Source organism: Zootoca vivipara, chromosome 4 (genome assembly GCF_965207765.1).
Source record: "Zootoca vivipara chromosome 4, rZooViv2.hap1.1, whole genome shotgun sequence".
Lineage (NCBI taxonomy): Eukaryota > Metazoa > Chordata > Lepidosauria > Squamata > Lacertidae > Zootoca > Zootoca vivipara.
Window position 1 is genome coordinate 70581379 of NC_142587.1, and position 20804 is coordinate 70602182.

Here is a 20804-nt window from a genome sequence, read left to right on the forward strand (position 1 = left end):
GGGCGGTCTAAAACAGAATCCTGAGTGTGTTGTTAATCTCCTGTCTGGCAGGTTACCTGATTGCATTATCTGGGTTTTGGCCACTCGTTGTTGTTGTTTAGTCGTCCGACTCTTTATGATCCAGGTCACAGGTTACAGGCTCACCCTATTCACACCTTAAGCGAGGATTTGTGAGCACAGAGACAATGGGGAGGATTTTTCCCATTTCCTTCAACCATTTTGGAAAAGAGAAAATGGTTTCAGGACTTTTCTGTGGATTTCAGACGTGGTTTACATATTTGTATGTGTTTGTTTGGTACATTTATGAACTTCTATTATATATATATATATATATATATATATATATATATATATATAGGTAAAGGGACCCCTGACCATTAGGTCCAGTCGTGACCGACTCTGGGGTTGCGCGCTCATCTCGCATTATTGGCCGAGGGAGCCGGCATATAGCTTCCAGGTCATGTGGCCAGCATGACAAAGCCGCTTCTGGCAAACCAGAGCAGCACATGGAAACGCCGTTTACCTTCCCGCTGTAGCGGTTCCTATTTATCTACTTGCACTTTGATGTGCTTTCGAACTGCTAGGTTGGCAGGAGCTGGGACCAAGCAACGGGAGCTCACCCCGTATATAAGACCTTAAAATTATTATAACAGTAATTGCCTGATTCAGGCCAAGCTGTTTCTGGAGACAGAAGTGAATATTTTATTACTGGGATTGAGCAGAACTGTGTCCGCACCTCCAAGAAGAAAGAAAGTGTAAGCAAGGTCATATGAACAATACTGTAGTTTAAATGGGTGAGAGTGTATCTTTAGGAAGAGAAAATGAAAGGGAAACGATAGCAGTTAGAGCAGACTATGCTTAATTGGCACAAGAAGGCAAGCGAAAGGAAAAAGTGGCTTGAACCCAGCCCAGTAGGACCGCACACTCCTTGCAGGGCGTCACTTCATGTCTCATATTCCTTTTTTTTTTCCAAGGAGCAAACCAGTAACCTCCTTCTCCCTGCGCAACACCCGCTACGTGAAAAGGCAGGCAAGCGCGCTGCAAAGCTCACTCAAGAGTGGCTTAGTATTTTTCTTCCTTTAAATGACCAACGCAACCACCCCACAAGCTAACTTTTTAAAAGCTTTGTTTTCCTGTTGCAGTTTCGAAGCAAGACCATGAAGCGATGGCGGGGTGGGGGCGTGGATGCATGCGAGGGGAGAGCCTCCTCAGCCAGCCCCGGAGAGGCAAAGCGGGGCGGATAGAGGCCCGAAAGCCGAGGAGGCTGAAGCGCAACGCCCGGCACGTGGCCGCCTGGCTCGGCTTCCCCACCAAAGAGAAAGCGGCGGGGCGGCGCCTGTTCCGGAAGTGCGCAGGGCAGGCCAAGCGGCTCCCGGCGCCACTCCGGATCAACAAAGCCGAGTGCGCTCGGAGGGGTGGCGTGGCTTTTCCGTGGCCAGGTGAGAGGAGAGAGTTGGGTCGGGGAAGGGGGCGGACCTACCCCGGGTTTGTTTTCTTTTCCCCGGAACACGCCCAGATCCGCTTCCTTTTTGAAGGATGCTGGTCTTGCGGTCGTCATTGCATTTTAAATCCTGCCAGGCACCATTAATAATGTGATGTTTGTCCCATCAGAGGCGAGCGAGTGGGATCGGGTGGGGCTCATCTGTGTTTTTTGATGTGGGTTGACGGCGTGTCCCTTTGGCCAGTGGGTCTTGCTTACTCCCATGTCAACGCGTTTAGGATTGCAGTCTCAGTCCCTGTGCATGCTTGCTCGGAAGCAAGCCGTGCTGTTTTCGGTTGGCGTCCACGTCGGTTAAACGTATACAGGGGGTAGTAAATCGTTTGTTGTATCGCGAAGAGTCGGACACGACTAAACGACTCAGCAGCAGCAACAACGAAGCCCTTGCTCACCTGTCTTGCAGAAAGGAGTCCTTGTTGCTGCAGCAGCGAAAACAACCGAGAGCCTTTCATTGGCCTTGGAAATTAACGGATCTTTAAGCAATCAGCATTTGGGAGCTCGGGCCATTTCATCAGATGCATGGTGTGTTATCCCCTGTTCACCCAGTCATTGATAATAATAGGAATAGATAAAATACTATAAACATTGAGGCAATGCAAAAGATGTACAGGTGTTTCTTTGCAAGGTTCAAGTTCACAAAAAGACAATGATTTAGATGAAGCTTTTCTTATTACTTCATCTCCAGACCCAGAAAAGGTTTGACTATGGCATTTTGGCACGTCAAGCAGCTAGCTGTTAATTACAAAAGTCTTGCCAAAAGAAAGGTGAGAATTGTGTTGTCAGGTGATTTTTAGAGAACAACTTTTTTACAGTGACAAGCAGCTTTTGGTTTGTGTTCCCCCCCAATTGTTCATTGATATTGTGTTGTGTTCTTGTTGCTGTCATGGTGGGTTAAATATCTCTACTTCACACACACGTATGAGTTATAGGGGGAGGTGTATCATTTTTACTCTCCCAATTAGAAATGCAACACTAATAGTTAACTAGCATTAACTATCCCAGGCCCGGTGTGTGGGTGTTTGTGTGTCAAATGTGGCTCCTTCCAGGCATCACTCTGAACTGGCCTTCAGAACACTTCCTAGGCTGCATGCCAGCTGGTTCTGCTTTGCACAGTGCATATTTTTGCTTGGTTGGGATGTGTCCTTGAACTCTGATAATGCCTCTTGCTTAACTGGATGAAGGGCAGGGAGAGATGTATGTGCGTGTGTGTAGGAACTCGCTTCCTTTACAGACATAACATTTACACTTGTTGCTCTGTCTGGTCAGCCCACCGCTGGCCTCACTGAAGGTTTCCCAGGAGGGAATGTGGCTCTCACGCTTAAAAAAGGTCCCCCAACCCTGCTGTAGATGATGTCTCACATTACCACTTACCCAGCACCTCTTGCCAAACCAAGCCTTGTGGACTACTTCATGTCAACCCACAAGGAGATATGCTAACATTACTAGTGATTCACTGAGTGTGCACCAATTATAAAGAGGAGCACAACTCAAGATCCAGACAGAACACAGTACCTATTTCATCTGGGCTATTGTTTAGGGAAGCTTTTAATGTTTAATAAATTATTGTATTTTAATATTTCTGTTGGAGGCCACCCAGAGTGGCTGGGGAGGCCCAGCCAGATGGGTGGGGTATAAATAATAAATTATTATTATTATTATTGACATTGTAGTCAAATCTGCCAAAAGCCACACAGAAATTTAGACCCTTTTACACATAATGCTCAGTATAGCTAGTGCAGAAAGGGGTGTGGAATAGAGGGGGAAAGGAAGGAACATGCCCGGAGGAGGAGGAAGAGGGAGGGATATGCCAGTCCATGGGGCATTTTTGGTTTCCTCTCTATTGCACCATTACATTTGCACAAGGCATGTGTCAGAATTGTTTTAATAGTCTAAATCCGTGATGCAGAAGATGCCGTACCAATTCAACCTTTTTCTTTCAAAGTAGCGCTTAGCATAGAAAAGGCTCCCTCTACTTGTTCCTTTATAGATGCTTCTGGATTGGTGGATGTTCTGTTTCCCAATCACCTTGGAACTTGCCAAACAAAACAGCACAGAGCAGCTTTTAATCAGTTAATGTCCTTGGAATAGCAGAAATGAAAATAATGGGCATGTAGTTAATGCCTCCTCCTTGTGATTTGACGTCCTTGTGATCAGCAGTTGCCTTGGAGCTATGTGCAGATTTTGGAGAGAGCGATCACCAGTGAAGCATTTTTATTCACCCGGGATGTGCTTACCTTTAACATCTGGGAAATATGCATTGCCTCCTGATGATACTTTAATTGGCTACTTTTGGAAATGCTCATTATAACATGATTCACAATACTTCTACTTTCTGTCTGCCTTATACAGCAGCAACTATGGAGGGACATGGAAAAAATTCATCATCAAGTCTGCCTAAAGTAAGTTGTCCTTGATCTACGTCCATTATTTTGGGAGTGTAGCTCATAATATTTGGTAGCTTTGCTAAAATGTTACCATTTGGATGGATTGGAATAACATTTACATGTAAATAAACAAATGTATGCCACCTTCTTAGAAATGAAAAATACATGAGCATAGCTACTATGATCATATGATTGACCTATTTGGCAAATTAAAACTCTTATGTCTAATGAATATTGCTTTTATTTACGTAACGTTTATAAATGTTTGTACTATTACTGCATTATACATGGGGCTGCAACTGAAGACAGTTTGGAAACTTCAGCTAGTGCATAATTTGGTGGTCAGCTTTGTCACCTGGACAAGACGGTGTGGACATATTGCACTGATCCTGGTCCAACTGCACTGATTACCAGTTAGTTTCCTGGCCCAATTCACAGTGTTAGTTTAGACTTATAAAGCCTTAAATAGCTCTTGTATGAACCAGCCCGGACCTTGTGATCATCATCTTGTGTCTCCTCCATGAGGAGGGTGGCAGTACAAGAGTGGGCCTTTTCTGCTGTGGCTCCCCGTTTGTGGAATGCTAGCCTGGTGCCTTCTCTACCCATCTAGGCACCAGGTGAATATGTTTCTATGACTAGGCCTGATTAGCATTCTATGTTGTGCTAAATGTGTTTGTGGGGGAGGGGTTATTGGTTTTTGTTGTACTGTATTATGTATTTTGTATTCTCATTTTAAATTTTTATGTCGTGAACCGTCCTGTGATCTTTGGATGACGGGTGGTATACAAATGTTGTTGTTGAATGCTGCTGAGCATACTGTCTTTAACAGTATTCAAAATAAAAGCAAACTAAAACCAGAACAGTCTGCAGAGTTCAAAGATAAGTAGCCTTACTTGTTCCCATCTTCAGTGGAAGTCTCACAATTTCAGTGCCCAGAGTTCCAAATGTGAATATCATAATTTACTAGTTTCTGTACACCTTAACTCCCCCCCCCCTTGAACATTAGTGTGTGGAGTTCAATGTTGTTTTGTTGTTTTCTTTTCCTATTCTTTTGGTGCAAAAAATGCAAATGCAATGTTTCATTCCAGTATCGAATACCAAAGAAGAAATCCTCACAGTCAGATGATGTCCATGTTCAGTCCCCACTGTCAAGACTTTCCCCCCCGTGGGATCGCACATTGCAAGAGGTAAACAGAAGTTTCTTGTTTTCTGCACTGCTTGGGAAGAGCTATTTTAGGGCAAGCATTATTCATGTTTTGAAAATTAAATATTCTATAATTACTTAAAGATCTAGTTTTGTACTTCATGCCTGTGAATGATAAATAACACATTGAGCTGACACTTTATGAAAAACGAAGAAGGAAGAAACTACTTAACACCTTTCATTTGCTCATTTTGACTGCAGTTTTATGTGCAATAAAAGCAAGATACGGAGGAGGAGTCTCTCGTAAGAAGCACTTGTGTCCTCCCCTCCCCTTGTGCTTGTTGCAAGGACACTGCATCTCAGCAAGCCATTTAAATGGGCAGGTCTGAAGCAGACAGATAGACAGATATCTCACACACACCCCTTTCTCTCTCACTCAGACACAGACAAAAAGGCAGCAAGTGCCCAGGGAGAAAGAGAGCGTCTCTGTGCTATGTACTGAAAGGGGGCTTCCTTTCTCAGTGTACACCACAGAAAGGCAGTAAACTGCCCTTGTGAAAGAAAGCAAACCCTTTATTCACGGGCAACTTGATAGCAGGCCTCAGTCATGCTTCCTCTTCCCTGCTGCTGAGCTGTTACCTACTTGTGGTGGTGGCAAATTGTACAGGGGAAACCTCCCCGCCCTGCAATCTTGTCCTCCCTCTGTGCCATGCTCAGCTGATCAGAGGGAACCAGCAGGACAAAGGGGGCCTGAGAGAGGGGGTGGCATGGGGAGAGGCCTGCTGGCGGCATCCAGCCCATGGGCTGGAGGATGCCTTGGCTCGTCCAGCAGCCTGCTCCTCCTCACATACATGACTTTGCTTCTGCTGGGATCATCTGTGTACTGAAGGCTTGACTAAGGAACCTACTGCTATAAGGAGAGGTGGGAGATAGCTCCACTTAGAGCAGAGGTGGGGAACCGATGGTCTTCCAGAGTTACAGGGCTCCCATCAACCCTACAGAGTATGACCAGTGGTCAGAGGTGATGGAAGTTAACAATCCAGCAATATCTGGAGGGTCATAGTTTTCCAATCCTTTATTGAGAAGGGCAGGTTTGCCAAGCCTCCACATGTTTTTGCTCAGTGGTGCTACGCTAAGCACAGAGACCTGGTGGGAGAAGGGAGGCTATCCTTAATAGAGATCATTCTGCGCCCTGCACTATGCATGCAAGGTCTGAGATCACAGCCTTGGGCTACACGTGCAGATTGCTAGTTTTCAGGGATGCGATATGCCAAATCGTGCATAATTGGAACCCATTGGAAAAGCCTGCAAATACCCTGCTCCACCCCTGCCCCAATTCCATACTTTCAGCGATGTTTCAGTGACGTCTTTGTTATGTTTCTGTGTCACTTCCTGGTTTGGAGCGATTTGTGTTTACATGGTTGCACACATATTGAAAGTGTGTAGGCGGGGGGGGGGGGGCTGCCTGCATTTCCATAATTTCCATAGATTTGTGGGACATGGAGCAATTGAATTCCTTGTTATAATAGCGGGATAAGAGAGTTAGGAGTTCCATCCACTGGGAAACTGGGTTCATTTGCTTTGGGTCAAGTCTAAGGAGTGAGAAGGACCACAGACTCAAGACTGTAGCTGAAAAAAATGACAAAATTAAAAAAAATCCTTCCAGTTGCACCTTAGAGACCAACTAAGTTTGTCATAGGTATGAGCTTTCGTGTGCATGCACACTTCTTCAGACAAACTTAGTTGGTCTCTAAGATGCTACTGGAAGGATTTTTTTTATTTTGTTTTGACTGCATCAGACCAACACGGCTACCTACCTGTAACTGAAATAAATGAAATTGTTTAGGAATCTGCTTTACTGTATATTGCGTCCGACCATTGGTCCATCTAGCCCATTATTGTCAATACTTGCTGGCAATGGATTTCCTTCATTTTTATCTGTCCTCTTTTCACACCTCTCCCCCCCCCCTTGTTCAAACACCCTGCTGCCTGGCCCTCAATTTCAGTGGACATCAAGGTCTAAAAATAACAATTTTTACGCAAACTGGGGAAGAAAAAGACCTTTTGAGAAACGTTACATCGATGATGAAGGACCAGCATTTGGGTAAGTGGAGGATGCTTCAGAACTCAAGGCCACAGTGCTGAGTATTTTGGGTACTGCAAGCCTATGATGTAGGGCAGCAATGTTTAGCTAATTAAACAGATTGATCAATTAAGAAAAAATTGAAATAGTTCTCCTGAGTAATCGGGTGGTAGATTTTTACTTTTTTGCAGATTATCAAAGCTAGATGGCAAGTGCCTTCCTAAAAGAATTGTGTTTTCTTTCACATACAAGTGAGTATATTTTCTAAGGTGATTCCTGTTGTGGTACTGTGTGTACGATCTAGAAACAAAGAAAAAGAAAGAGAGTTTTTATTCATATGCAAATGTATGCATATTTAATCTAGTAGAATGTAGTTGAATCCTGTATGTGTCTGCTCAGAAGAGTCCATTGGGACTTAATTTCCACGGAAGTGGAATTGCAGCCTACAAGTCATATGATTGTTGAAGCATTTTAATCAGAAGACAGCCTGACTAGAAAGCTATGGTCTTCAAAGTTGAATTTTTAAGGGATTTAGATTTCTAACCTCACCAATCTTGAGGTGAGCAATATTAAAAATAAGCAATGAAACAGCAAAATATAAAAGTGTCTATATCACAACAAAAATATTCATAGAAGTTTAATCTCCACCAGTTTGGGTTTGGATGCCAGTACAAAGAAACAAATCTTGCAACACTTGTGGGAAATTATTTGGCTCACTTTGATGAATCTCCAAGAGGAGAATACCATTACAGTGGTGCCTCGCTAGACGAATTTAATTCATTCCACGGGTCAATTCTTATAACGAAAAATTCGTCTAGCGAATCCCATAGGAATGCATTGACTTTTTTTTTTAAAAAAATTGCCCATAGGAACGCGGCAATTGAATTTCAATGCATTCCTATGGGAAACCGCAATTCGCTAGACGAATTTTTCGTAAAACGAATTCGTCTAGCAAGGCAACCTCCACTCAAAAAATCCTTTCGTTAAGCGAAAAATTCGTCTTACAGGGCGTTCATCCAGCGAGGCACCACTGTACTATATGTCATTGAATAATCCACTGAGAGTGATCCTCTGTTTGCTCTCAAGGCAAGAGGTGACATCTACTTTATATAGGAACATACATGAGATTAAACTCATGGAGATAGATTATTACAATAACTAATAGTGACATACATTAATAGTCAAGTTATTTGTAAGTTGTGTTTGTAACGATTCACACAACCTTGAATGTTAAAACTTTTAATGGCTTGTTGCACTTCTAAAACCTCAATATCAAGCATATTTACATGGATATCCAAATGATTTTCAGGTGAGCTTCCACATATACATGGTCTAAGCATAAATATAATCATAAGTTCTATAAGTTCCATTTATATGACAGTAAAAATGATTATTTCATATTATAATATAGAATGCAATGAAAATCTTATACCAATTACAGTCATACATACCTCGGTTTAGGTACACTTCGGTTTGAGTACTTTCCGTTTAAGTACTCCGCAGACCTGTCTGGAACGGATCAATCCACTTTCCATTACTTTCAATGGGAAAGTTCGCTTCCGGTTAAGTACGCTTCAGGTTAAGTACGGACTTCCAGAACCAATTACACTCATACTTTGGGTTAAGTACGCTTCAGGTTGAGTACTCCGCGGACCTGTCTGGAACGGATTAATCACCTTTCCTTTCCTTTCAATGGGAAAGTTCGCTTCAGGTTAAGTACAGACTTCCGGAACCAATTGTGTACTTAAACCGAGGTACCACTGTATTAGACCATAATGGGTGGAAGCAGATGCCTGGTCCTGCTATTGGCTAAAGGATTATTCAAGATTTTTTGTTACTTCTCTTGCATATTGTTATAAGAATATTTCTTGTCTCTCTCAGTAAAATCAGGCTGATGGTTGGACACCTCAGAGAGTCCATTGTGGATACCTCCTTGATTTCCAGATGAAGTGGTGAGCCGTGAGGCTGTATGCTAGGCAAAACTACCAGTGGTCAACCACGTGGCAACAGAAGGTGGAGGGGAACTTTGCCCTTACATTTCAACACTGCATAGCACTGGAGAGTGGTGATGCTGCCACAGTCAGAGATGTGAAAGTGTATTGTTGCTATGTTGGATAGATGTGGCAGCATGGATGCAGGTTGCTGACATCAGTGGGAGCAACAATATCCCCAGTCATCATGTCCCTGTACAATGTTGGCTTCAGCACTCTAACTTCTACTGCTGCCTCTCAGCACAGGAAGGCAATGGAATGAATCCCTGGTCCATCTCTATCACAACACAGGAGATACTAGCAGTTTTGCCAAGCATACCAGCTCACCCATCACTACTATGATACTGGAGGTCCAGCTCTGAGGGCCTTCTGGCGGTTCCCGCACTGCGAGAAGCGAAGTTACAGGGAACCAGGCAGAGGGCCTTCTCGGTAGTGGCACCCACCCTGTTAGATGGCAAGGAAATAAACAACTACTGTATCTGACTTTTAGAAGACATCTGAAGGCAACCCTGTCCAGGGAAGTTTTTAATGTTTGAAGTTTTATTGTATTTTTAATATTTTGTTGGAAGCCGCCCAGAATGGCTGGGAAAACCCAGCCAGATGAGCTGGGTATAAATTATTATTATTATTGTTATTATTATTATTATTATTATTCCCCAGTCATGGGGAAATGACAGTCATGGGGGGAGGGGAAGCACACCCTCATTTGAATTCTGTCATTCACATGACACAGTGTAATTAATATGTCATATGTTTCTGTTCATCTGAGGTTGTATCAACCTAATTTAAAAACCTGCTAAGGAACAGATGATTGTTATTATGTCTTGATATTTAAAACCACAGAATTCAAAGAGGTTTCTGGTGTAGGATGGGGGGAGCTCAAGTTCCCCACCCCGGCTCTAAAAAGTGACAAACAGCACCATGTTCCTTGGGATTGCACTGGTTTAACTGGTGGTATGCCCCATGGCAAGCAATTATGTGGTGGAGCAGTGGGTTTTAGGATCGGGCTGTTTTAGATTTCCTTCCTGCTGTGTCTTGTGGACTCAGTACATGTTACAGTATATACAGTATTTGTCTTATTTTACCCATGCAACAACTCTAGAGGCTAAAAGTTGTCATTGGTTCTTCATCTTTATTTGAATGATGCTTCTTGGTTGTTATAGAAACTATTATAACTGGCTGCTGCTATGCCTTTAGTTATGAGGGGCAAGGGAAGCTGAAGGGCATGTATCTGGGGCCCCTTGAAGATCTGCTGGGTGGCTCTCAGGGTTCTGCTTCTTGGCTTGAAGCCTTTAAAGCATGTGACAAAACAGATTTTTTTTTAATGGGCAGTTATGTAGATCATAGGTATAACTATGTAAAGCAAATAATGTTTCCACAAACCTACTGCTTTTATTTTGTGCAGGCCAGCTTGCGCTGCTTTCATTTTAGGCTTGAGTCAACAGTCTTATAAAACAGGCCAGTTCTTAAATGTGAAGTGAATACATGTCTACATCACTGTGACTATTAGCATGTCTTAGGCAACAGAACTAGCAGCTGTTCTATGGGAGATGCAACTTGTTTAAAAATGCATGTAGCTGTGACTTTAAGTAAATTAAAGTACAGTAAATGCAACTTCCTTTATTTGGTGCTTGTATTTTGTATATGCACACATTTGTGGAAAATATCGAAGAAGTATCTTGAATACATTAGCATGTGACAGTTTTCTCTGTGCAAATTTGAATCCGCTGCAGCCATCTCTTATATATAATCTCTCTGAGGCCATGTTTACATGCTGCGTTTGCGATAAAGGCACGATAGCCTCCAGGGAAGCCTCTTTATTGTTCTGTGCAGCGTTCATGTCTCTTCTTTGGTTTATGGTTGTCCAGCGTAGCAGCTGCTGGTTTGTAGGGTTCTAAAGTTTCTTTTTAAAAAAACATTTCAACACTACTAAACAGTCCTGGACTCCAGCTGATTTTCTGAAGTGACCTCTGAAGGAACAAAAAGAGACTGCTCCAATTTCCTGGCATCTGAACCCAGTGGAAGACATTACACAGCTGTGAGGCACTTCTAGCCAGGATTTTGAATTGGTTGGTTCTCTTCTAGTAGAGCTATTTCCTTTCTAGGTTGAAGTCCTGATTTCTCTGGCTTCCTTAAGATTATTCTGTATCAGAAAATTTCCAACCTTGGCTTTTGCAGATTTTTTACATTGCCATTCATAATCTTTCAGTGAAGTCATCTAATTTTCATTTGTCACTTCTGAAGACATAAATTAGTACACTGCAGGTGCCCCTGAAACAAGCGTTGGTAAACCTTTAAGGCATGATTCACTAGGTTCACTTTAAAGAAGGCTTCAGTGGCCAAGCACACAATATATAGTAAGCAAAGCTTTCTCAATGAAGAATATGTAAAAAGATTAGGTGTAGAAAGAACATTTGCTTCCATCTCTTTCTAAAAAAAAGTACAATATACATTCTTGGCTGAGGGCATCTAAAATGAAAATACAACGTTGGGATTATTACATCCTCCAAAGAATCTTAGTTGAACTCGTGTATCTTATTTAGACTTTAGTTACCTTATTTATCATCACCATTATTATTATTATTATATGTATGACAGGCAACCCAAAGTTATCTTGACGAATGTCCTGAAGACGGAAATAGGAAGAAAATACATAAAGACACAGCTTATAACTGATATAACTCATGGTGTCCAGTTGCAGTCAGATCAACAAACCTCACCATCTGTTGACAGTGTAGAGATACGGCAAATATTAAGTCCTCTTCAGCAAAACCTTTTTATATCTAGAAGGTATGTTTTGTTAAGTCTGACTGTCTCAGACATAATGCAGCTTTGCCTACATATTATTAAAATAAATTGCATGCGATTGTATTCCCTGTTATGTTAGTCATTTCTCACTTTCAATGCATCATTATGAAGCACCCTTGTGACTTCCATTTTGGGTTTGTTTAGAATGAGATTAAATATGTCTACATATGTCTCTTGTAAAACTTAGGTTAGTTGCTTTCTAACAGTGGGACTAATTCTAGCTAGGCTATTTGGATTATTCAATAGTGAGTTGTTCTCGTAATGCTTGACTTTTGTTTAGCATCATTAACATCTGCAGGAGACATGAATTTCCATTCTTGCCTCTTCCTGCCCCTCAGAAAAGAGCGAGTTGCCGTTTTTCCTCCCCACCCCACCGCTGCACAAGTTGAATCTTCTTTGGACTATTTTCTCAGTCCTTCTCTTTGCAATGAAAACATAATTATGTTACCAATAGCAACTTGCCCATTCCTTTGTGAGCCCCTTGGCTTTCCCATAGGACTTTTTATACTCCTCTCAACCAAACACTGTGTTTTACATTGAAAATACCCTTTGACATGGAAAATAATTGATTGATAGATAAGGCACATGGAGAGGTAATAGTTTAACTTTACCTTATAGTTCAGTGCAGCTATACTGAACATCGAGAAAAAAAAATTCATCCCTGAATTGTAGTATCCTGGTTCACTTATGTGTCAGTGACATGCAAGATGTAAGAACCTGGCTTGAGCCAAATATTTTAAATAAGCAAGAATCCTAGTACTGTAGTATCTACTTGGTGATTAGCAAAGCTACACTTTTCCCTTCTCTTCGTCCGCTACAGATGCATTAGAATGCAGAAGGAACTGAATTTTAATTCAGAAGCCTGCATGCAGGCCATAACATAAGAAGCAGTGACATAAAAAATTAGACAAATTGGAGCCATCAACCATAATACAATAAAGTTTTTAATGATCTAGCCTGGATCATCACCACGCCTGCCTGCCGTATTCAGTAGCATGTTCATAGTTTGCACCATTACTCAAGCATACAAAGTTGGTTGAAAAATAATTTTGCAATAGTCTTGTACTTTTGAACAGATAAGCATCTCTACGTAGGTCTATTTTTGCTGCTCCTTCTCTTCAGTGTCAGCAGATACGATTAGCACATCCAAGAATATCAGCCAGTGGCTTCTGAAACAATGGCCAAAGACCACAGTTAATCAGGGTTTTATCATTCATTTTTGTATACGTAGTTTGTCAGCTTATAGCTATTTAAATACAGTAGTAAGATCTGCTGTAGTTGAACATTTTTTTCTTCTGTTGAGAGTGGATTTACATTTTTTACATGACATTTAATAAAACAATGCCAATATGCCAACAGGAGCTTAAAATTATCGGTAACACTTCTTCTGGTAGATCTTATCTGAATCTGTCTTTTGGGACCCTTCACTTATTTGCCACCATCTGTTTTTATTCACTTTTATTGTAAACCTCTTGATAGTTATGTTTAATAAAACTCAGGATTACTTAAACAAGGCATCCCCAAACTTCGGCCCTCCAGATGTTTTAGACTACAATTCCCATCATTCCTGACCACTGGTCCTCTTAGCTAGGGATCATGGGAGTTGTAGGCCAAAACATCTGGAGGGCCGCAGTTTGGGGATGCCTGACTTAAACAGTTTCAATACAATAATTCAACCAAACATTCATTTGATGGGTTTCAGAATGCTAATTATTATATGTATGGCAGGCAACCCAAAGTTACCTTGACAGATGTTCTGAGGACGAAAACAGGAAGAAAATACATTCAAAGGCACCTTTTAACTGATCCTAATCTATCTGATGCTAACAAGTTGCAATCACATGAACAGACCTCCTCAACCATTGCCAGCCTAGAGTCATGTCAAAAAATAAGCTCTCAAGAAAGCCGTATTTTACCTAAAAGGTACGTCATTCAGCAATTTATTGATTTTTTTTTGTCCTTAATTTATCACTAAAACTATGATTTGTTTGAAAACAATACATACAGGAATGTACGCAATCGCCATTGGTTACAATCCGGTCAAAGTTAATTACTTTTAAATGCCATTGATTTCAGCTGGAGAGCTACACACATGCTTAATTCACTAATTGAAATCAGTAGGATTTTGAATAACTTTGACCCTTTGTTTTTGTGCAAACTTATGTTTTGTTTTCATTCATAGCCATGATTTGCAATGATTGCCATGGAGGTAACACTACCTGTAGAATGATTTCACCTCTATTCCTCCAAAAAGACTTTTTATGGAGGAAAGCATTTTTTCAGAATTTTTAGTGTGCCAACATGGAAATAAATCAGAAGCCAGCATAATATCCCTACATCCTACCTAAAATATAAAACTTGAAGCTTAGAGGTTCTTTTTAAAGCATGATGGAAGCTATAGTGTATTTGGAATTCAACTCTTTCCATCATAGCACTTAATATAAAACTGTAGCTATATGCTGGAGCTGTCATACTAAAGACCTGGAACTCTTTTTGTCCCTTTGTGTTAAGCTAATGCAGAAGTTGTGTTAAGCTAATGCAGAAGTTGTGCATCTGGGCAGCCCACTTCCAACAGTGGTCAACTTCTGGGCAGCCCTCAGACCCCTCTTACCAACTGATTCCCCCCACATCTGCTGCCCAGCTGTTTAGCCATAGAGATAGTGTTCAAAATCCCCCAGGCGCCAGACACCTTTTGTGACTGGCGCGAGTCCAGTTGTGACCAAATGAAGATGTCTTGTTGCCAGGTTTTGCGACTGACATCTCCACCACCTGGCTGGCAGGCAGCAGCGTTTTCTGCTGCTGCACGCACCCCAGCAACAAAATACACTGCTGCATGCCGGCCGGCCAATCTCTGATGTCTTGTCGCTGTTTTATTCTGGATTGTTTTACTTGATATTTTAATGTGTTGTACATTTTTTTCTTTAAAATGTAAAGTGGCATATAATGAAATGAATAATAAAAACATTAATAATCTCCATTGTAAAAAAGAAATGGCGACTAGACCATCGGTTGTGGCAACTGTAGCCTAGGTTTCAGGTGCTTATATATGTGAGTTTTTAACAAAGAGAGCCAGTGTGGTGTAGTGGTTAGCACGGTGGACTCGTAATCTGGGGAACCGGGTTCGCGTCCCCGTTCCTCCACATGCAGCTGCTGGGTGACCTTGGGCTAGTCACCCTTCTCTGAAGTCTCTCAGCCCCACCCACCTCACAGAGTGTCTGTTGTGGGAGAGGAAGGGAAAGGAGATTGTTAGCCGCTTTGAGACTCCTTCGGGTAGTGATAAAGCAGGATATCAAATCCAATCCTCACTTTATGTCGGATGCCTTCGAAGTGGCACTGAATTTGGTACAAAAATGACTGCTAGTATGCTGACTGGAACTGGTAGATTGGAGCACATCACCTCAACCTTGTTTTATCTACACTGGCTATCTGTTTTCAACCTTAATTCAAGGTGCTAGCTTTGCCCTTGAAAGTTGTAAACAGTTTTCTCAAGAGTCCTCTCTCCCCTCCTCCAAAAGAAGATGGTGGCTTATATGGGCCACTCTAAGAGGCCTTTCTTCAGGTTCCCCTGTTGTCAGATGTGTGATGAGTTTGTACATCAGATGGCCTGCTCTGCAGTGGTGTTCAGAGTTTAGGACAACTTTCCTAGGGAGCTTCCATCCCCGGTGGCAAAGACCCACTTATTTCAGCAGACTTTTTGTGGGGTACTAGATTAGTTTGCAACTACTGCTGCTTCCGATCCTGCTTTACTTTGATTATTTCAATAATGTTCCACTAAATATACGTTTGGTTTTTGTAAGCCATCTTGACTATGGAAAGGTGGGGTATGGCTACTGGAAATCCATAACTTTATGACATAGTCTGTGACAAACTGGTGCTATGCAAGCGGGCCAGCAGTTATTTTAAGATGGAGGTAAAATACAGTTTACTTTGAAGGAGAAACGCTTCAACTCAGTATGGGTTGTTAGGCATTTCTTCATTTCTTTTACTAGAAAACAGAAGGGGGGCAAACAATAATAGAGGGAACAGGTAGAATTGGTTACTGCGTCTTCAGAATACAGGCGTACCTCTGAGATATTCCGGGTCCAGTTCCGGACCACTGCAATAAAGCAAATGTCGCAATAAAGGGAGTCACACCATTTATACCATTTCCCAGTGACATAGAAGTTATGTTTACACTAAACTGTGGTTTTTTAAGCCAGGCCCCCCTGGCTGCAGGGGTAGGAGCGGGAAACCCCAGCTGTAGCCCTAGCCAGCTTCACTTCAGTGGGCAGAAGAGGGACAGTGGGGGCTTGGCTGGCTGCACCTGCATCCTCGTGAGGAGCAATATCTGCAGAGCACAGCAAAATTAAATATTAAGTATTAAATTAAGTATGCCTGCACTTGGGCTTGAAATATTTGCAGGTGATTGCTAGAAATGGGGGACTTATTGATATTGAAAACCAACAGATTAAGCTTTATAGGGAGTAAGTACAAGTAACCAACTTTAAAAATTACTTTAGCAGTAGTTTTTGCATTTTACACTCTTGCAAAATGTGTGAAGACTGATACCAGAGATGATAGAGGGAAAATGTCAGTCTTTGATACTTGCACTTGGTTTAGCTTTCAAAATACAGTGTGTTTGAGTTGAATCAACATAACAGATTATTTCCTATTGCTTTCTTTTATTTCACTGAAAATATCTCAGCAAGTCAGATCCAATTAATATTTTTGGCCACATTTCAAAGTGCTATTGTTTGTCAATGAGTTCATTTCCTTGGCACAAGGTTTGGACATAAGACTATGAGAGCCAATGTGGTGTGGTGGTTAGAGTGCTGGGCTAAGACCTGGGTTTTAAATCCCAGGTGGCCACAAAGCTCACTGGGTGACCTTGGGCCAGTCACTGCCTCTCAGGCTAACCTACCTCACAGGGTTCTTGTGGGCCTTAAAGAGGGGCGAGGGGGGAGAACTATATATGCCACCTTGAGCAGCAGAACACTATGCTAAAGAATGGAGGTTACAGAAAATACCATCTGTAAAAGGATGGTTAGGAAAGGTGAGGGGTTTTGTTCTAACTGGCCAAACAGACATTTATGAGTACAAGGAAAAATAATAATTTCATACTAATACTTTCCTGAGTATTGCTAAATAAATACAGTTGTACCTCCCGTTTTGAACGGGATCTGCTCCGGAGGTCCGGCCACAACCTGAGGAATTCACAACTGGAGGACCACTTCTGTGCATGTGCGCAGTACTTTTTTAGCAATTCTGCGCATGCGTGCGGTGCTGTGAAACCCGGAAAAATGCTTCTGGGTTTGCTGCGTTTGCATCCCGAAGTTTATGTATCCAGAGAGATACGTAAGCGGAGGTACGACTGTACATTACTTTCTCAGTCAAAGGGAAGTCTCAAAGTACTTTAAGGTATATTTATATTTCTGTGGGCTGTGTCTAACGCTGCGCATGCGGGTCTTAACACTCACACAGCAGAATGTCTTCTCTCCCTGCTCACCCTCAGAATCTGCTCTGAAGCTGATTGTGAGGGTTCGCGAGGGGCTGTGGAGGAGAAGAAGAGAAAGTTCCATTCTGCAAGCAGAAGTCTGCTGCGCTAGTGGAAAACCAGGATTGGATATGTCCAACTAGTTGTTACTGCTAATGGAAATATAATCACAGAAGATGGAAATAGAAAGATAGATAGATCTCATTTATATTCCTTTAATTTGCCAAAACAGTGAAAATATAGTGAGATTGTCTGCTGGCCTCTTTCTGATTGATATGCTAAATCAATAGCAATTTATTATATTTGTATTTTTTAATATGCCTGCATGTAACACCCATTACTTGATACAGAAGTCTAGTTAACTTGTTTAATAACAGCACAATTTTGTACATGGTTTTCCCCAGAAGTAAGTTCCATTGTGTGCAGTAGGGCTTACATCCTATTAAGTGCATTTAGGAAGGGAGGATTGCAGCCCCTGTGTATGTAAGCATATTTCTGATTATATATATATCAGGGGAAATGGAAAATGTTTCTTTCCCCCAACCTTCCTTTTCCTCCTTATAGTACAGAAGGAAGGAGGGACTGTGTGAGCCTGAAACCATACGATCCAAATTGTTGTCACAAATCTGATGTGACAAAAGGACTTAGACTAAGATTATTTGCCACAGATGGACTATGAGTCTTGTTGAGATCTGTTTGAAGGAGCATGAATTGGTTTTATTTTTAGTGACCATTGTGAAGGTTATAAACCAGGTAAGCAGTTGTAGCATCGTGAAATATACCTAAACAGTACTCATTGTTTTTGAAAACATATGGGTGATTAATGTTTTGGTGTATTTTTTTCCACAGGCATGGGACATCTCAACGAAGGCCGAATGACCAGAAACCATATAAAGATGCAGAAACTCATAGCACTTTTTTGCCTTTAAAAAGATGTGACGTGATTCTAGAAGGTTAGTATTTTAGAAATTATGCAATATATTTTAATATTTGGATATGGCATTTGAACTAATGGGGTTTGCTGAGATAGGGTTCTCATTCGTCCAAACTAAGACATGGTTCTCCATCTCTGAAACTTTATGCAGTACAGTTTATAAAAGTTTTCTTATCTCCACAAAATAGAAATCCAAGCTCTTTGATAATTTAATCCTTGAAATAAATTCAACAGATTACAGGGCACGGAATGTGTTTTGTGCCTTAATGCAAATTTTGTAAGCATGCTAATTCCATTAAACTTGATGAAACCTATTTCTGTGTAATGTGTTTAGGGTTAGGGTCTTGGAAAGTCAAGGTTACCCTAATGTTTAGCATAGTTAACTACCCCTTCATAAATTCAGTTAATGAATGATATAGCATGGGTATATTTTTCCTGTATATGAATGAGTGGTACTTCCAATAGAGTATGTTGAATAACTGAATACAGAAGGTGCCAATTATTTCAGATTCTTAGATTCTTTAATAAGGGATAAAAGTGGCTTTTTTTAGAGGAACAAGGCAAGTTTTAAATATTTCTTACCATGACTGTGAAACATGTAGAACATATATATAAAGAGAGGGAGGAATAGTTTCCAGAGTCAGAATTCAACTTGGAACATGTAAGGTTGCAAAAACGTTTGGGCTCAGTCTTATCAAGGCTTAACAAACACAGTAAGTCTTATCTCTGAGCAACATGCATAGGGTTGCCCTGTTAATATCCCCTTTAATATCCCCTGTTAATAATCCCATTTTAGACATAAGGTTTTCTGCCTATGTCTAAAGCAGTAAAACAAGCATGCTGGCTGAGTGTGCCTGTATTCATTTGCTCATTCCTTTATTTTTTAAAAAAGACTGTAACATAAAGAATAAAGAAAGAGATCGGCCAGAGAAAACAAGAAAAGATTCCAAGAATCTCTATCCGGGTTTGAGGGAAGCAAGCTTTCAAAACAGTGAGAGCAGAAAAAGAAGGAGTGATGTTTTCTCAAATCAACGTAACATATATTCCTCACCGAAATCACCGCTACCAAGTGTAAGTAACTTTTGCACGTTTTTGTAGCAGTAAAGATTGAGAAATTGTGCCAGTGGCTTATAAGTCATTTTACATTTAACGCATACATACATATGTCAGTATATAGTAAGATTTAAATCCCTATAGTGTTTGTACCAAACTCTGAAAATAAAAAAGGCTCAGATACATAAACAAGGCAATCTGTTTTCGACTCTTATGTGAAAAGCCTTGCACTCAAAAATGGGGCTGAAAAGGTTTAGAAGAATCTAGATTTTCCAGAGGCCTCTAGGCTAAGGTTACCAGACATCCCCATTGCCCAGGGACAGTCCCTGGATTTGCAAATCAGTCCCCATATAAAATCCATTGAAGTTGAAAAGTGTCCCCGGATTCATTGAGAAAAAAGGTGGTAACCTTACTCTAGGCCAGGTTGCGAGCTACAGATTTCTGAGCTTCCCACCTTCTAGTGGAGCTCATGTTCTTCCCATAGCCTTCCGGGTTTACTCCATGAGAGTGGCAGTTTTTGCAGGAAGGAGATACTTGATTGTATGAGGAGGAGAACAGCTGTGAGGCCTGTAGCAGTGACTGGCTCTGTGGTCTCATTCGAGGCATTCTGAGGCTCAGGAGCTTCCGTGCAACTTTCCCCACTCCTAACCTTAATCGGGTTCTTCCCACTTTTCTTTTGAGTTTCTGCAGCAATGGGTTTAATTGAAAGCTTATTCGTAATTTTCCACGTGTGAAGAAACTTAAATTTACTGCTGAGCCCCAGAGTCATCCTGACTTTTTGAAACAAGCTTTCATTTCATTTCATTTTAATTTTGCAGAAAGAACAGAGAACAGAACCAATTCAGTTACCTGGCTGCAGGAGCTCAGGTGAGAATTGCCCGAGTCACACGCACAGTCCTCAGCAGGAAAATATTCCCCAACCATTGGAAATGGACTGTAGTGAAGCATTTGCCAGCACCAATGAGAACACTGCTGCCCACTGTCCAGGGGAAAAATGGTCCTACTCTTCTCCCAAGAGAAAGCAGCCTTCTGTCACCAGTAAGGATGAGCTGGTTTCCCCACTCCTCAGCTCTGCTCAGAAAAAGAAAGCAAATACAACTCTACCTTCCAAAGAGCCATTGAATAGATCTGAAAGGAGTAAAAAGTCGGCTGATTCAACTGAACCAAGTATGTAACTGTAACTCCCTTCCCTTGTTTCCAGTCACTTGGAGTTGGGGCCTTACACCACTTTCATTTTGCTTTAGTTGTGCTTTCTAGTGATGAAGAAGAGGGACCCGCAGAGACAGAAGATCCAGAGAGAGACCTGCAGACTGGGGAAAGCCTCAAACCTGAGGAGGAGGAAATGGAACAAGAAGCTGCATTACCTTTGTCAGAAGGGCAGCTATCACAGGTTGCAGCTGAAAGTGAAACAGAACAAGTAAACAATCAGCTCTATA

General features: G+C 41.5%; 1 protein-coding gene across 7 annotated transcripts in view; it reads left to right on the top strand.

Annotated features, from left to right (window-relative positions):
• The first annotated feature begins 952 nt into the window (after window positions 1–952).
• The window catches only part of SENP7 (SUMO specific peptidase 7), a 36237-nt gene continuing 16385 nt past the window's right edge, over window positions 953–20804 (top strand). The window contains exons 1-11 of one of the 7 annotated variants that reach the window (XM_060273715.2): window positions 1343–1439; window positions 1902–2020; window positions 3848–3897; window positions 4971–5069; window positions 7033–7130; window positions 11699–11890; window positions 13637–13831; window positions 18231–18334; window positions 19208–19386; window positions 20187–20535; window positions 20613–20785. In XM_060273715.2, coding sequence (XP_060129698.2) covers window positions 2014–2020; window positions 3848–3897; window positions 4971–5069; window positions 7033–7130; window positions 11699–11890; window positions 13637–13831; window positions 18231–18334; window positions 19208–19386; window positions 20187–20535; window positions 20613–20785 — 1446 coding nt within the window. In that variant the 5' untranslated portion in view covers window positions 1343–1439; window positions 1902–2013. Of the gene's footprint in view, window positions 1440–1901; window positions 2021–2182; window positions 2263–3847; window positions 3898–4970; window positions 5070–7032; window positions 7131–11698; window positions 11891–13636; window positions 13832–18230; window positions 18335–19207; window positions 19387–20186; window positions 20536–20612; window positions 20786–20804 lie in introns of those variants that run through there. The other 6 variants (XM_035115145.3, XM_088668133.1, XM_088668132.1 and 3 more) reach the window with 6 other exon arrangements.